Source organism: Lampris incognitus, chromosome 4 (assembly GCF_029633865.1).
Source record: "Lampris incognitus isolate fLamInc1 chromosome 4, fLamInc1.hap2, whole genome shotgun sequence".
Taxonomy (NCBI): domain Eukaryota; kingdom Metazoa; phylum Chordata; class Actinopteri; order Lampriformes; family Lampridae; genus Lampris; species Lampris incognitus.
Genome location: NC_079214.1, coordinates 3,545,033 through 3,563,314, shown reverse-complemented (window position 1 = coordinate 3,563,314; position 18,282 = coordinate 3,545,033). Strand labels below are relative to the sequence as shown.

General features: G+C 44.8%; 1 protein-coding gene across 2 annotated transcripts in view; it reads right to left on the bottom strand.

Moving 5' to 3' along the window:
• The window catches only part of cpne7 (copine VII), a 103,499-nt gene that overhangs the window by 47,398 nt on the left and 37,819 nt on the right, over positions 1-18,282 (bottom strand). For both annotated transcript variants that reach the window (XM_056278127.1, XM_056278128.1), the window contains exons 5-10: positions 17,582-17,665; positions 17,393-17,482; positions 11,174-11,272; positions 10,920-11,006; positions 8,565-8,624; positions 6,458-6,591 (exon numbers count right to left, since the gene is read on the bottom strand). In XM_056278127.1, coding sequence (XP_056134102.1) covers positions 6,458-6,591; positions 8,565-8,624; positions 10,920-11,006; positions 11,174-11,272; positions 17,393-17,482; positions 17,582-17,665 — 554 coding nt within the window. The remainder of the gene's footprint in view (positions 1-6,457; positions 6,592-8,564; positions 8,625-10,919; positions 11,007-11,173; positions 11,273-17,392; positions 17,483-17,581; positions 17,666-18,282) is intronic.

Sequence of the window (18,282 nt, the reverse complement as noted above, 5' to 3'; positions counted from 1 at the left end):
TTAGGAACAAGTATATTAGAGGGACAGCTCAGGTTGGACGGTTTGGAGACAAAGCAAGAGAGACAAGATTGAGATGGTTTGGACATGTGTGGAGGAGAGATGCTGGGTATACTGGGAGAAGGATGCTGAATATGGAGCTGCCAGGGAAGAGGAGAAGAGGAAGGCCAAAGAGGAGTTTTATGGATAATAATAATAATATTGCTTTTTTATTTAATATTTTTATCTATATATTTATATATTTTATTTAATATTTTTTATTTATCATTATTATTACCTACTTGGTAGGTACTGTCGACAGGCTGTACCTACCAAGGGCTTCAGGAGGATGAGGCCTAGTCCAACTCAAACTGACCTTCAAGACTACCACTATCGGGCTGGATGCATACCTGACAAAAACAGATGACCCACTCTTCCAAATAGTAAAACATCAGATCTACTCCATCAACAAAGAGGATGCGCAATTCAAGAAAGAGCTTGATGTCCCAGAAACCCCACCAACAGAAAATGAGGCAACTACCATCTACGCCAAACGAGTGAAGTAGAAGGCAAAACAGCATGGCCAGAGGCAACTGCAAAAAACCTGGGAGGACAAAGCAATGAACGGGAAGTACCCAAAAAGAATGAAAGACACAGACATGGACCAACAAAAGACACAGCCATGGCTGAGGAGCACCGGGCTGAAAGCAGAGACGGAGAGCCTGATAATCGCTGCACAAGACCAGAACCTGGCAACCAGATCCTACCACCATCGCGTCATCAAAGATGAAACAGACCCAAAATGCAGAATCTGTGGAATGTACGAAGAAACCATCGACCACATTGTCTCAGGCTGCCCGGAACTGGCAAAGATCGAGTACATGTACAGACACAACAAAGCAGCAGCATACCTGCACTGGAAGATCTGCGGGAGTTACAAGATCAAGACGACTGAGAAGTGGTCCGAACATCAGCCAAAAACGGTCACTGAAAACAATGATGTCACCATCCTCTGGGACATGCCCATCCACACTGACAGAGCGATAAAAGCCAACAAGCCTGGCATCGTTATCAGGGACAGGAAGCAAAAGAGGTGCATGCTCATCGACATGGCAACACCATCCGAAAAAAACACCTCAGTGAAAGTCACAGAGAAGCTGACCAAGTACAAAGACCTGGAGACTGAAGTCAACAGGATGTGGAGAATGAAGACCGAAACAACACCACTGGTCATCGGAGCTCTAGGGCTCATGAAGAAGGGAATGGAAAAGTTCACCAACCGTATCCCAGGAAACATCAACATCTGTGCAGTCCAGAAGATCGCCCTACAGCCCACATATTACGACGAGTACTGTCAATCAAGTGACATCTGCCTTATAGTGCCTCAGGTCCATAGTTTGGACCCGGCTCTACAGGATGTAAAACAGGAAACATGAAAGAAATAATAATAATAATACATTTTATTTGTGGGTGCCTTTCAGAGCATTCAAGGACACCTTACAGAACACAGTTAAAAAACCAGCAGCACTGTACCAGACAGCATAAAATCAAAACAAAGCAGGGTAGACAATAAAAAGTTAACACAACAGATCAGTATAAAATCATCATCTGCACAAAACTCAAAGAATATGCCAGTCTGGAATGGTACGTTTTGAGATGGGATCTGAAGGTTGAAAGAGAGTCAATGTTGTGAATGTCTTGTGGGAGAGAGTCCATAGGCGGGGGGCAAAGTGACTGAAGGCTCTAGACCAGGGGTGGGCAATCTTATCCAGAAAGGGCCGGTGTGGGTGCAGGTTTTTTTTCCAACCAAGCAGTTACACACCTGTGTCTCCTAATCAAGTTCCTCAGCAAAGACTCTACTGGTTGATTAGTGGGATCAGGTGTGTAACTGCTTGGTTGGAACAAAAACCTCCACCCACACTGGCCCTTTCTGGATAAGACTCCCCACCCCTGCTCTAGACCCCATGGTAGTCAAGCGGCCCGATCATGTAGTGAGTTGGAGAGCAGAAGAGGATCTGAGAGTGCGGGAGGGCGTGTGGATATGAAGGAGTTGGAGAAGATACAAAGGAGCTAGACTATTAACGGTCTTACAGGTGAGAACCAGGATCTTGAAGTCGATTTTGGCTCCCTGTCAAAACTAGAATTGATTTTTAAAATTCTTTTAATTGTATACAAAGCACTAAATGGTCTTGCACTACACTATATAAAAGACATGTTAATTCCTTACAAACCAGCAAGAACGCTCAGATCCAATGGCAGTGGTCTTTTAACCATCCCTCGTGCAGGTCTAGAGCAGGGGAAGCTACATTTTTTATTTATGCTGCAAGTAGATGGAACGCCCTGCCTGAGGACCTGAGAGAGGCCCCCACACTGGACACATTTAAAAGCAGGTTAAAAACCTTACTTTTTAAAACAGCCTACAGCTAAATTCATAGCAGCATTTGTTTCATCCAGACTTGATTACTGTAATGTTCTGTTCTCAGGTCTGCCACATGCTAGTACTAAAAGTCTTCAGATGGTTCAGAATGCTGCTGCTAGAACCCTAACTAAAACTAGGAAATTTGACCATATTACACCAATTCTTGCCTCCCTTCATTGGCTTCCTATCCATGTTAGATTAGCCTTCAAGGTGCATCTGCTGACTTAAAAAATCCTAAATGGGCTTGCTCCATCTTACCTGTCTGATCTCCTTAAACCGTGCATTCCATCTCGAGCTCTCCACTCTCAAAACCCAGGGCTCCTGTGTGTACCCAAGTTAAAAAGAAGTCAGCTGGTGGCAGCAGGGCCTTTTCCTATCGGGCCCTGTTCTTGTGGAATAACCTGCCTGCTGCCATCAGACCATCAGAGTCTACTGAGTCCTTTAAATCCCAACTTAAAACTCATCTTTTTGCCTTAGCTTACAATTAGTTGCCTTTAAGTTGAGTGCTTCACAACCTGTACTGCATGGCAGGTTGTTTTTCTGTCTCAATGAATTTACCAACCACTGTTCTGCCGACCAGATTATCAAGTATAGATTACAGAGTATAGATTATGACTAGTTGATGTCTTAATTGATTTTGGCTAATGGCTATTGCAAACTGTTCTCTTCTCTCACATGTCTTTTCTCTCTCTCTGAATGATATCTCCTCCTTTCTCTTTTTCTGTTTGAATGGTGTCATGTGAGTCTCCCTTGTGTGCACGTGCAGTCGGTTCTCCTCCCAGGTCTCCGTGGTGATGGTGGTCGCCACTTGGACGCTGCCTGCCCTTCCTCTCCTCACCTAAGTTGTTTTTACATGAAAATGCTGGTCACGTGGCTTGGGTCCTGGACTGTTCCGATGGCGTCTGGACACTGCTTGGCATCCTGTGCATCATGTTCTTCATAAATTTCATAAGTCCATTATAATTCTCTTATCCTCTTTCAATGTTGTATTGTGTAAATTGTGTAAACACAACATCTATTCCACGCTGTCCGTCATGGGAGAGGGATCCCTTGTCTGTTGCTCTCCCTGAGGTTTCTTCCTATTTTTTCTCCCTGTTAAAGGTTTTTTTTTAGGGAGTTGTTCCTCATCCGATGAGAAGGTCTAAGGACAGGATGTTGTGTTGCTCTAAAACCAGCTGAGGAAAATTTGTAATTTGTGATATTGGGCTATACAAATAAAATTGATTTGAATTGATAGTGTGTGTGGGAGTGTTTTATATATTTTGCTGTTTTTATATATTCTGCTCTTTTGTTACTTTTAATTAATCAACGTTTATGGTACTTTTATCTATTTTACTAACTCAGTTTTAAACTTGTCTGTACTTTTATAAAATTTGCCTGTACTTTTTTTTGCGGGGGGGTGGGGGTATTGTTTTATTGTGTGAAGCACTTTGTGTTACATTTGTTTGTATGAAAAGTGCTATACAAATAAAATCTGATTGATTGATTGATTGATTGATATGGTATTTAACAGGGAGCCAATGGAGTTGCTGAAGAACAGGAGTGATATGACCAATGGAAGGAGGGATGTGGTGAGAGAGGACAGGAAGAGACGGAAACAGACGCTCCGCTGTAGCGACCCCTTAAAAAGCAGCTAAAAGTAATAGCAGTAGTAGCAGTAGTAGTAGTAGCAGTAGTAGTAGTAGTAGCAGTAGCAGTAGTAGAGTTGGATCAATATTTTGTCCTGCAAATCAAACACGCAATCTTTCTAACAGACTGTTGGAACAGTGGGACCGACACGTGAAAAATAAAGCGCCTCGTCCAGGCTTTTGTGACAGCTTGGCTAACACGTGACAGCCACCGAGCTTTGTCTAATGCAAAACTAATAACTAGAGGCCAATTTCACTTACTCTCATTTTCTCTGGGGACACACAGGTTCGCATGAGACACTTGGCAGTAGTGTCAGACATATTTAAAGTAAGCTGCCTGTAGTGTGATTAATGGCATTTAATTTTGTGGGTGTGTGCATGGGAGCCTTAATGCACAGGCTTACCGGGACTTAAGCCTCTGACAGTACATGAATTCTCAACATTTGGCATTGACACATTTTAGAACTTACTTGTGAAAGAGTCAACAAACCTTCAGTCTTATACAGAATACGTTTTGGATGAGTTGCAGTTTGCGCCTCTGGACGCTAGGGGGGCAGTGACCCCACTACACCCAGGATTCCAACATAGACCCAGGTTATGATATCTAGAGTGAAATTCCTAGGTGGGATTACACACATTAAAGCTTCTATGAGTATTACATCTTAGGGTTATGTCAGAAGTTCTGATACAAGTATTTGTGCAACATAACTCCATGCATTATAGTTATATACCACTGTATTTTTTCTTGCCACATTTATTCAAATCGGTGAAGAATTATATCGTGTAGAGCGCTCACAAGCTCCATTAAATAGACCAAAACCACAACATTTGACCCATACAACAGTCACATACTGAAATACTTTCAAATGCTTCATCCGGCGCCGGGCACTGAACCATATCTATGCTATCACACTTTCAGAAGTCGTCATGCTCTTGAAATGGGACACTTAACGGCACCAGTTCACTTACATCTTCAGACAGGCTTAGCTAACAACACCCACAACCAGCATACAGAAATACAAATAAATCACAGAAAACCAAACCAACTAATTAGGCTACTTCTTACGCACAGTGGTCCAAACCAGCAGCACAGAGGCTCGTAGTAGCCTACACTCTGCTAGCTAGGCACGGCGGCCATCAGAACAGCACAGCAGTATAATAACAATAAACCACTTTTTCATCTTACCTGTTCACAGCAGTTCCAGTAAAGCAGTGAAACGTCACCCACCGAATAACTCGACATGGCAACGGTTCAATAATCCACTCTTTGCCAAATGAACATGGCCGAGTAACAGTTCACAAACCATCTCCGCCAACTGAACCTGATCAAGGCAACAGTTAAAACAAGTTAGACTATTACTGTTTCCATAACGAAGCCTTCCCGACTCATTTGGGATTTTAAGAAGCTCTCCCCTTGAGAGTTTTCGTTTAATTTCAGTCCTCCATTGCATATGCTACAGTTATTAGCTAGCTACACAGTCCACACGCTCTTCTTCCTCTGTTTCTGGCGCCGCGTCAGGTAGCAACACACGGGACACATGCGTAGAGAGAGAGGGGGAGAGAGGGGGGAGAGGGAGAGAGAGAGACAGCTACTCTCACTATTGAGTCAGTGACGACCAAAAGACGGGAGTTGAGCTGAGTGAGGTGCCGATTCACTCGATTTTATTCTACTTCGTGCAATGAATGATTTTGCTACAGTAACAGGGTCATTTAAAACACAGAGAAATGTGTAACTGAAATATATTATTTCACACTGACCAGGCAGCCATACCCAATTGACGCCCCTGGTTAAGGCGCCCATGGATGTGTCTACATAGAGGAAGGTGGTTTTTGAAATGTAAGTCTTCATGCAGTAAAAGTGACATTTCAGGGCAAAATACATGTTGAGGTGGGGGGTTGATGTTCAGCAGTTTGAGGTTTTTTTTTTAAAGCCACTTTATTTTATCATTGTATTTTTACAACGAATGTGTTCTCTGCATGTAACCCATCGTGTTGTATAGGAGCAGTGGGCAGCTGCAACCAAATCCAGTTCTTCTTTCCACTGCCTTGCTCAGGGGCACAGGCAGGAGTATTAACCCTAACATGCATGTATTTTTGATGGTGGGAGGAAACCGGAGCACCCAGAGCAAACCCACGCAGACACGGGGAGGACATGCAAACTCCTCACAGAAGACCTGGGACGGCCTGGGGTTCGAACCCAGGACCTTCTTGCTGTGACGCAACAGTGCTGACCACTGGGCCACCGTGCTGCCATCATCAGCCTTGTTAGGGATTGCTGAACATAATTATTGAAACAGACATTTGAATTGATGTTGCATTTCCGTAGCAGGGATTTGTGAGACTTGACGTGGCCCTGGGTGATCTTCCTCACCGTAGAGATGTACGAGTTCTGCAGGTACGTAAGAGTTTGAACTGAGATGTGAGGTTGGCGTACCTGTCATAGTCCTGGCAGATCTCCCCTACTGCAATCAGAGCCTTCAGGTACTCGTTGGGCTGGTAAGGGTTGATGTAATGCAGGGAGCAGCTGTTCCTCGGGTCTCCGTTGGAAGCTGTGAAATCAATCGCCACCTAATAAAAACCACCAAGCAGCATGCGACAAGGAAGTGCATACATGATGAGAGTGGAGGGAAAAGTTATCTAAAACTCTGAATCAAACATGGCATCCCTGTGTGTGTGTGTGTTTTTGTCTTGGCTGCTTGCCAAACTACTTAACACTGCAGAGGAGAGTGAGTGAAATGTCCGACTACATATTATGAGAATGAGGATGATTCATGGAGTATTATATCACTTTCTTTTTACAGCTGTCTAACATTTAATATTTAAGGCTTTAATGGAGACAGCAGACACACACCACCACAGATCTAATTAAAAAGGACAAAAAGGTCCTGGGAAAGTGACTCAGAATTTGTAATAGGCTTCAACTTTAGAGAGTAATTAAATCATGGTCATTTACACTGACGGAGAAATATAAATACCTTTAATATGTTCAGGTGCCCTAATATTCTTCTCCACTGAAACAATCTATTGCAGCATATTAAACAATATTCTAAATAACATACAATCACACAATTTGGTGGGCAGCAAAAGATTAAGAACCACAATATCGTATGAGTATTGTAGGAATTTTTAGATGATCCCCACGCCTGATGACTCCACCACAACATCGAGGTATTCAGGCAACTGTGGGAAGCAAATCAACATTCAAGTTGACTCTATTTCTGGTCTGTATTTCTGGTCTTTATTTCTGGTCTGTATTTGGCCAAAACAACCTTCCGTTAGATAAGATATCTGATGTCAGTTGTTGGTAAAGATGAATGTGTCCCCAACACAGGGATCACCAGTTCGAATCCCCATGTTACCTCCGGCTTGGTCGGGCATTCCTACAGACACAATTGGCTGTGTCTGCGAGTGGGAAGCCAGATGTGGGTATGTGTCCTGGTCGCCGCACTAGCGCCTCCTCTGGTCGGTCGGGACGCCTGTTCAGGGGGGAGGGGGAACTGGCGGGAATAGTGTGATACTCCCACGCGCTACGTCCCTCTGGTGAAACTCCTCACTGTCAGGTGAAAAGAAGCGGCTGGTGACTCCACATGTATGGGAGGAGGCATGTGGTAGTCTGCAGCCCTCCTTGGATCAGCAGAGGGGGTGGAGCAGAGACCAGGACGGCTTGGAAGAGTGGGGTAACTGGCCAAGTACAACTGGATAGAAAAAAAAGGGGAATTAAAAAAAAAAAAAAACCCTACATCCTAACCCTAAAACAGACCCTTAAAGAAGTGAGGAGCGACACCTCGCACAAAGGTCCACACTTTCTGAAATGTGTGGGGACAACAAGGTCCCCGTAAATCCAATAGGTAACCAAACACACACAAGAACAACTTGACTTTATGATTACCAACTATCGATTTATAAAGAGGAGTTTTTAAATGTGCATCGTTGCATTGATGTATTTCATCTGCAGAACGGAACCAGCTCTGCAAACAAATACAGTCTTCACACCCACAAACATCCAAACGTCTCCTGCACCCACATACATCCAGGCAGCAGCACCGAGGAGCCGCATCAACCGCAGCGGTCCCCACGATTAATATTCATTGACTCAGAAATCCAGTTGGGGAGTGAGTGGTAGTAGCGTGGAGGGCAAACCAAAGGGCCGGAGTTGGTGAAACATTTAAATTAATTCTGAAGGAGCAGCCCATGGCAAGAAAGCGACCAGCACACATGGATAAACTCCTACAGAGCGCCATCAGGGGGATGTTCCACAGATGCAAACAGCCTGACTAGCATGTTAAGTCTCCCATTTAGAATATGTTGAAACACAACTCGGCTCTCGAATATGATGCTAATGGATCAGCAGAGTTAATGATCAGTACAGCAATCCAGCACGAGGTCTAGTATATTCCTCAACACCTGAACCAGAGCAGACACACTTGAATACGTAAGGAACTGGGGTGCAGTGGGCGAGTCACATGTTCTTTGAGGGCTAGTGTGGTGACAAGCTGCTGAGTGAAGATGACGGGTTTCTGAACACAGCATGCTCAATTTACCGTAAAGTGGATCTGGCATCCTCCCATGATGTAGTCCAGGAAGGAGTACACTCTGTGGAGCTGCCAGGAAGAAAGAGACATGTTTAAAGCAACCCCCAACAACGAAGGCGAATGTCTGCAATGTATCAGCAGCACCGAATCATTAAATGTAATGTTAATTCAACAAAGCCCTCGCCTGTACATGACGGCAAGAAAAATGTTCTAATGCATGTCAACATATCTGCAAAGCCTCCTCAACAAACCTCTCGGTGGCAAACAGTCAAGAAAGCCACAGTGTTTTTATAGATGGACTTCTGGGCATTACACAGACTCTGGTTGTGCATATGAGTAGCGCGTCACAATTATTACATAATCACCTGACCGCGGTCATTTGACCTGACCGTGATCATTCCGCATAACCGTCAGAATCGCTTCCATTCATTTGTATAAAAACAGCTGGATGAAACGAACAGAAACGTCATATTTCCATCACTAGTTCTACTTTGTTTTCCACCGTTGTTGTATGACCGGCGTTCTTTTAATGACGTCACCGTGTTGCGCCCCTGGCACATGAGCGGTGAATTAGCGCCAACAAACTGTTTATCTTGAGACGCTTATTCTATAATATTCTGTAATATTCTACAATACTCGACGACTGCATTTGGACGCGCATGTGTTGACGTTAACATCAGGGACGTAGTTGCAAAGCACCGCAGCACCACTGTGGGCACATGGTGGTTTTAAGCCAGATGAAAAAGGAGAGCCTGATAACTTGGAGGAGGGGATTTGTCGGATTTGCAGCAAAAAAGTGGCGGTCAAAAGCGCTAATACCACAAATGTAAAAAGCCATCTACGGATTCACCACCCGAAAACAGCCACCGCCGCAGTTCCATCCCGGCAACCGTGTGTTCCTGAAGCTTTCAGACGAGTGTCTGAATATAAACGTGACAGTACAGATGGTGCACGTTAACAGACAGTGTAACGTGGTAAACAGCCAAAGAAATGTCTCGGAGGAGACATGTGGTAGTCTGCAGCCCTCCCCGGATCGGCAGAGGGGCTGGAGCAGCGACCAGGACGGCTCGAAAGAGTGGGGTAATTGGCCAAGTACAATTGGGGAGAAAAGGGAGGGAGCAACAACAAAAAAAGAAGAAAAAAGACAATTAAATCGTTAATCGCGATTACTTGTATGACAATTAATCGTCAACAAAAATTTCGTGATCGTGACAGCCCTACATAGGGGTGAAATTTGCATATTTTGGCAAACTGGAATTTTGAATAAAAATGTATTCTGCAATGATATGAAAGTTGAAGGGGATTTTAATTGCACTGTAAATGGTAACGGAGCAGCTTGTGATCTCTGTGTCAGGATGAGGTCAGTATGCCGGCCATGTTGCCAGTTAACTGAAATAGCAAAATACTGGAGCAAGTCTGCGTCCGTCAATCCGCCGAGATTGACAGGAGGATTGGTGCAGCATCAGCAGTAGTGTGGATGTTGTACCAGACCATTGTGGTGAAGAGGGAGCTGAGCCGGAAGGCAAAGCTCTCAATTTACCAGTCATTCTTCGTTCCACCCCTCACCTATGGTCATGAGCTTTGGGTAGGGACTGAAAGGGTGTGTCGCGGATACAAGCGGCTGAAAGGAGTTTCCTCCGTAGGGTGTCTGGGCTCAGCCTTAGAGATAGGGGGAGGAGCTCGGACGTCCGGAGGGAGCTCGGAGTAGAGCCGCTGCTCCTTCGTGTTGAAAGGAGCCAGTTGAGATGGTTTGGGCATCTGATCAGGATGCCTCCTGGGCAGCTTCCTTTGGAGGTTTTCTGGGCACGTCCAACTGGGAGGAGACCCCGGGGTAGACCCAGAACTCGCTGGAGGAAGTACATGTCCAGTCTGGCCTGGGAACGCCTTGGGATCCCCCAGGAGAAGCTGGAGGGCATTGCTGGGGAGAGGGACATCTGGAGTGCCCTACTTAGCTTGCTGCCACCGTGACCCGACCCCGGAGAAGCGGCTGAAGATGAATGAATAAATGAAGTCCTCGTCCCGACCCTCACACAAAGTAACCCAAACCCAGCCCAATTATCAGCACGGAGGTCATTACAGACACTCGAGAATGGTTCAGTAAATGGAAGTGACAACGAGACAGAGAAAAGACAACGCTGACAGTTCATTAATATAGCACAGTTGGTAAGCACAGTGACAAGTTTCCACATATTTATAATTTACTTCAGATTTAAAACATTATTTGTTGCTCTAAATGTTTATCTGTGTGTCATAATATGTATGAGGCTCTGAACACAACATATGTGGTGTGATTGGGTCCCTGGTTATCTGTTCCATTAAACATGGTGGATTGGTAAAGGTGGGTTTGTAAGGCAGAGGTCATACCTTGAGTTCACTGAGGATGACAACTCCAGAGTTTTTGTAGTGCTTCTTCTTCTGTTTGTACTTTGGATTCACACAATCCCATGAGACCTTGAAGATACCAGTTCAACAAAGGATATAACCAATGTGAAAGCTGCAGCTGGCAGCAGGTCATGTAACCAGAATAATGAGTTTTCTGTCACGGGTGACAGATTTCACCAGAGGAAAATTAGATATATATTGGTACTGACACTCGCTGGAAGATTACATTGGCTGACCTTGTTCCCACTGGAGATCTTCTGCATTTCCCTGAAGGTGGCGTAGAACTCTCCAATGAAGTCGTGTTTGCCCCTGGAGTCGTAATCCCACACTAGGCACTATGACACAGACACAACAGTGTGACTACTTCCCTGTGAATTTGTGTAAACATGCAGGAAACAATGGCCTTCGGGTCATCTAGACCTCTGTGAAGAGATGCTGTGTTATTGCCTCACAAAGATACAGAACTGATTATGCAATCCTATTGAAGCTGCCCTCAAGGCGGCTAACATGGTCAGCCTCTTACAGCAGACTGCCACCGCAACCGAACAACTGTTCATTGACAAAAATAAAGTGGCTTTCTTTCTAAACGGTAAATGGTCTGCATTTATACAGCGCTTTTCCAGTCTACGACCACTCAAAGTGCTTTACAGTGTACGCCTCACATTCAGCCATTCACACACACATTCGCACACAGATGGCGGAGGCTGCCATGCAAGGCGCCAACCTGCTCATCAGGAGCAGTAAGGGGTTCAGTGTCTTGCTCAAGGACACTTCGACACGCTCTCGAGCCGTGGATCAAACCAGCGGCATTCCGAGTACGGCCCGCTCTACCTCCTGAGCCACACTGCCCCCATCGTTTGTAATCCAGGAATCTGCTTGGCCAAGAACCGTCGGTTATTTACTGTAACGTCACAGCACTTCACCTGTATTATTATTCCACGTCTAACAGCTGATGTCAGAAACAGCTGATTTCAACGACTGTCCTAGGTCTGTTTCTTAATATCTATTAAATACCCAAACAGCCTGACCGAGACACACAGCGAGACACCACCAGTGAAGTGATCAAGCTCATCTGACGCTAAAGCTCACATAAATCCACAACACGTCTTCTTCTTTAACTGTACAATAAGCGGCACTGTAAAGATGAACATAGACTAAGAAAAATAATACTGAATGCTAGCAGTATTTACCAGTGTCCTTTATGTTTCCTATATTATGTTATTTTATAAATGTTGTTTTTGGTGGAACAAAGCGTTAATTGACAAGTGTTACTAGTTAAGCTAATTTACATGCTAGTAACATTTGTTTCCACTTTATTGCTTGGAGTGCAACACTTGGTTGTCTCAAAAGGGAAGTGGCACCTGGGCAAACAAATGGGAGTCCGACACATGCAGATGTGTAGAATGTTCTGGCTTTAATTAAACATGTAAAATCAAACACTACGGGCAAGTATCCATGAGAAAAGTCCACCAATCAACAAACACAATCCTAAACCATCAAACCCGAATGCAATGGAAATAAACAAACACGTCGTACAAAACATTAGTACCATTTGTCTCTCCTTTATCATGACAGTGACTTAATTGAACATAAACACATTAATTTCTAATGAACACCAGGGGCGGCTGGCCAGTACAGGGCGCTGGAGATGAAAATCTACTTAAACATGTTAAATATAATTTAGCTGTATAATGCAAATAATGATGAAATAAAAGTGTTTTCAGTCTGTGAGCGCCTGTCAGCAGCATTAAATACTGGTTCAAATGGTATTTGGTTGATTTCTGTCTGAATACATATACTTCCTGGGTGAAGGGCACCGGCCAAACCATACCTTATATCAGCGTTTCCCAACCCAGTCCTCAAGGAACACCTATCTGCAGATTTTCATTGTAACCCTGCACAGGTAGCCCTGCTTGTACTTACTCAACCAATCAGCTCACAGCACTTAATTATGCAAGATGTGCAACATCTGACACAATTCATTGCTGATTGGTTGAATAACTACAAACAGGTACCTATTCAGGGTTGCAAAGAAAATCTGCAGGATAGGGGTTGCTGAGGACTGGGTTGGGAAACACTGCCTTATGTAAGCCCTCAAACTCATGGCAAGCAGGTGACCTGAGGCTGCTGTCTGATTGGTTTCTTCAGATTTTCCCATGGGGCACAGGACACTCCCACTTCTATTGGCAGTGAATTGGTAATTCTCGTGGCTGCCAATCATGTTCACACCCACTACCACGCCTCGTCTCTACTGTCAATCATCCACCGTCTATGAACCCTGATAAAATCTATGGGCTACATTGTCCTTCTTAATAACTGTGACTGTGTGGACAGTAAAGCAGCTGTCAGGTGTGTTGTGCCAAGCTAAATTGCGCCCCCCCCAAAAAAAGTAACACCAACCGCCACTGAATTAACCACACACATACACATTAGCAACCTCATACTTTGTGCCTCCTACTGAGCTAGACCTGACCAAAATTCACGCGACGCATGCTGCACCTCCTGCTGGCCACATGCCACCCTGCGCCGGCCACCGAGAAAACAGTGCCCAGCACAAAAGTACACCAACCAGCTGCACAACAGTACACCGACCAAGCTGCACAACAGTACACCAACCAGCTGCACAACAGTACACCGACCAAGCTGCACAACAGAACACCAACTAGCTGCACAACAGTACACCGACCAAGCTGCACAACAGAACACCAACCAGCTGCACAACAGTACACCGACCAAGCTGCACAACAGAACACCAACCAGCTGCACAACAGTACACCGACCAAGCTGCACAACAGAACACCAACCAGCTGCACAACAGTACACCGACCAAGCTGCACAACAGAACACCAACTAGCTGCACAACAGTACACCGACCAAGCTGCACAACAGAACACCAACCAGCTGCACAACAGTACACCGACCAAGCTGCACAACAGAACACCAACCAGCTGCACAACAGTACATCGACCAAGCTGCACAACAGAACACCAACCAATCTAAAAATCAAAATAATTCTTCCAAAACACTCAACATTCTACTTCTACAACTTAAACCACAGCTACACCATTCTGCCACATAATGGCTAATTTGCTAGCATGCTTTGCTAGTAACACTGTTAGCTAGCTAGCATACTGAAATTCGCTCACCGATTAAAAACATTTTTACCGCGATTCACATCACTAACAGTTTCTACTAGAATTCACTACAACAGCTTGTGAACTAGTCTACGCATTGGATAACATGAGAATGATTTTAATGAGTTTCACACTTCACGAACCTGAGCAAACAAACGGAAACCCGACACATGCAGGTGTGTAGAATGTTCTGGCATCTCTCAATGCTGAACCCGAACCAGAGACCCTCCATTTGGCAGTGTAGTCCATCTACAGGACTACCTGTGTAATAGCACCTAAACTAGACTGCAGATCTAATCGGTTAATTGTGAAAATGAATCTGGTAAGTAAATAACCATAAATTAAGAAAAGAAACTAAAAAATGAAATAGAGGGGTGTCTGTTTTTATAACCCAATATTTTCCAGTCCTCTACACTCTCTCCTGTTTTTTCTTAGATGTCTCCTGGTATCTACACTATGTCAGTGTCTCTTCTTTATGTCAGTCATGTCCATACATGTACCATTTGCAACCAGGGGGTTTGATGGACACTTGGGTAAGTCACTGGATTTGCTGGCACTTGAAGAGCTTGAACTCAACTGATGTAACTTTGTGTGTATGTTAGCTGACCAAGTGCATCGTAAGTCAACATTTTTCTTGGCCTTACATTCCTTGCAGATCTTCTTCGTTGTCTTGATCTTCTTCAAGCCCTTGGTTCCTCATTATTGTCAGCTTCGTCCTGTCCTGCAGGTGACGTCTGACCGGACTGAGGTATAAGTCCTCTTCCTCAACAGCTTCTCATCGTTCCTCCTGGGCTCTTTCTGGATAGAAATCTTCTGCACTGACGCTAAGCCTTGTGTTTTGTTTTGTTGCAGGTCTTTGTGATCTGGGATAGATCTGTCTATCAGGAGTAGTAAGCTGATGAGGATAGTACCACTCCTCTCCATCAGAGCTTTCCATATCCTGTTCCACATTCTCCACAGGTTTTGTTTTCTTTTGCTTGTCTTTTCTCTTCACAGGATCTTCAGGAACATCTGGCTCCAGAGGTAAGTCATTCAAAGGCAGTAAAAGGCTTCGATGTAACACACGCAATGACTTGTCACCAGTTCCAGGATGAATTCTGTAGACAGGTCCATCTCTAACTCTTTCGACTACCCGATGCGCCATCTTCTCCCAGTAGGAGCAAAGTTTCCTGGGACCACCTCTCTCAGATAGATTCCTTACGAGAACCCAGTCTTTTGGTTGAACAGTTGTCCCTGTTGCAAGTCTGTCGTAGTACTTCCCTTTCTCAGAAGACTTCTGGCTGTTTTCAGAAGCAACTCTGTAGGCTTCTTGCATCTTTGTTGCCCACTTTTGTGCAAAAGTCTGGTGTGTCTGTGTCTCATTTTCAGGCTGAAGATTGAATATCAGATCGAATGGCAACCATGGGTGCCTTCCATACAACAGAAAGAATGGAGAGTACCCTGTAGCATCATGCTTAGTACAGTTATAAGCATGTACTATGTGTGGTAGATGTTCTTTCCAATCAGTTTTCTTGTCATCTTGAGGGGTACGGAGCATCTGCAGCAAGGTGCAGTTTAGTCGCTCCACAGGATTACCCTGCAGATGATATGGTGTTGTCCATGAATGAGACATGCCGGCAAGCTGGTGCTGGCTGCTGCTGCTCTTCAAATTCACACCCCTGTTCATGATGGAGTTTTTCAGGATATCCAAAGTGTGGAATAAAATCTGGGAAGATTGTTTCGGTGGCCATCTTTCCAGACTTATTTCTGGCTGAGTAAGCCTGCGCATAGTGGGTAAAGTGTTCTACCTAGTACAAGTATGTACCCATGACCCTCTTACTTTGCTCCAAATGAGGGCAGTCGACTGAGACTAATTCAAAGGATGCGATTGTTTGGGGTCCGCGGTGGCGTAGCGGTCTAAGCATCGGCTTGGTGTCGATGCAGTTGCCCACTGGGGACCGGGGTTCGTGCCCCGGTCTCGTCAGATCCGACTATGGCCGGACTCGATGAAGCAGCAATCATTGGCAACGCTGTCTTCGGGAGGGGGGCGGAGTCGGCTTGTGTTCGTCATGTGAATGCGTCTCTGTGTGTGTCGAAAAAACAGTGGTTCGGCTTGGATTCGCCTTGTCACGAAAGTGGGGAGGCGTCTCCTTCGAGACTGCCGGCCGGAGAGATTCAGTTGGCGAACGCATGCAATACGAGGGTGGGTGTTTGAATTAAAATAGGGATCAATTGGCCACTAAATGAGGAGAAAAAAGGGAAAAATCAGAAATTAAAAAAAAAAAAAAAAAAGGGTGCGATTGTTTTGATGGTGCCCATCGGTGCTCTCTCAGTAATGGTCAGATGTTGGACGCTGGATGAATGGTCGGATGTGTAGTGTTGCTAGCCCTTGGCTAACGGTTCAGACCCTTTAGTTGACTGGTTAGCACAGTCGCCCATGATGCGGGAGACCCGGGTTCGCTTCTCGGCTGCCCCCTGAATTCACTACACTGGTGTCAGAAGTGGGATGGTGAGACCGTGAGGCCATCGGAAGTGCGTACGCCCAGAGGCGTGGGGGAGCTGATATGCTGAAGTGTGGGTACACACTTCCCGAAGGAGAAGGGGTAGCGTAACGATCACGGATGTGGACTCGCTAGCCCTTTGCTAACGTGTTAGACACTTTAGCTGACTGGTTAACATAGTCACCCATAGTTGGGGAGATCCGGGTTCATGTCCCGGCTGTGGTGGTTCCCGGCTGTCCCCTCAATTCGCTACAGTTTCATAGCAGCAAGCCACTTTCAGTGGAACTACATTTTTTGGTGGAAGAAATTGTCAGCATTAAAAACATATTCTAAATAATATTTATAGATTTCTTTATAAAATTAATTTATAAAACCAATACAATATTCAAGGTTGTGTGTTATGGCAAATAACAGCATAGCTGTGGTTCGGCTTCGCAACACATGCCCTCATGTCAGGGCCACAGCCGGGGGTGCGAGGCCCTGCTCATTGACATGCATGCGCATGAATCACAGTCACACCACACAGCTATTCTAGTTCTACTGCACGTGTAATCTGGTGCAATACATTTTAACAAGTAGAATCAGCATGCACAGTGTCAGCTATGACTTTTACTAGTACTGTCTTTCAAAGGAAAAAAAATCAAAGGATTGCAGGCCTGTGCTGTCACACACTTCGCATGCCCATGCGATGGTGCTGCCTCATGTGTTCTACATCTGAACTGGAACACCAGCATGTCATCATGTACAAACATTTCCTTTATTTCCTCTTCATCTCTATTCATACAGAAATGTTATAATGATGTCATAATCCCTGCTGCACCAAAGGAATCTGACTATCTACCTTGAGTTTCCGGTCTTCGTCGCAGCTGCACAGGGATATGAGGGACACTTTAAATGGCTCCCACACAGGGTTCAGGTTATTTTTAATGACCTGTTGAGACAGGAAAAGAAATTTGACATGATGCAAAAAGATAAACTGGTTTCTGGGAGGTGACTGGTGGACACGCAGAAGAGGAAATGTCGAGCTCACCTCAGTTCTGTGCACAAGCTGCTCTGTTTCATCATCATTAATGCGATAGATTTCCAAAAAGGGATCAGACTTACTGAAGAGATCCTACAGAAGGACAGAAGGAGAGAGATCGTTTAATAACAACAAACCTAACAATAATTTGGTTCATTATGTGATTTTTTTTAAAGTACAAAATACCCAGCAGCAATATGCAACAGATTCACAGGAAAGATGTTTAAAAATAAATAGGTGTGGTCCTTCCGAGAAATAGTACACAGCTTGTCTCCTTTATTCTTGCCACCTTTGCTGACTGCTGGACTCAATCACAAGAGGAGTAAGTCATTTTGAGAAGGAGTCTCAAGTGCAGTCGATCAGGACCGACCAGCCTCCTCTGACTGTTTAGGTCAGCTGATTCTTCAGGGCACAAATCGCATGATTAGTGTGCGTTTTTGAGTAGGTTTAGCTGTGGAAAAGTGTGTGTGTGTGTGTGTGTGTGTGTGTGTGTGTGTGTATGTTTACCTATCTATCCAACAGTGGACCTCACCAGTGGCGGTTGGTGATAAAACTTTTTTTTTTGGGGGGGGGGGCAATTTAGCTTGGCGCAGCACACCTGACAGCTGCTTTAATGTCCAGACAGTCACAGAGTTATTAAGAAGGAAAATGTGGCCTATAGATTTTATCAGGGTTGGTAGACGGTGGATGATTGACAGTCGAGACGAGGT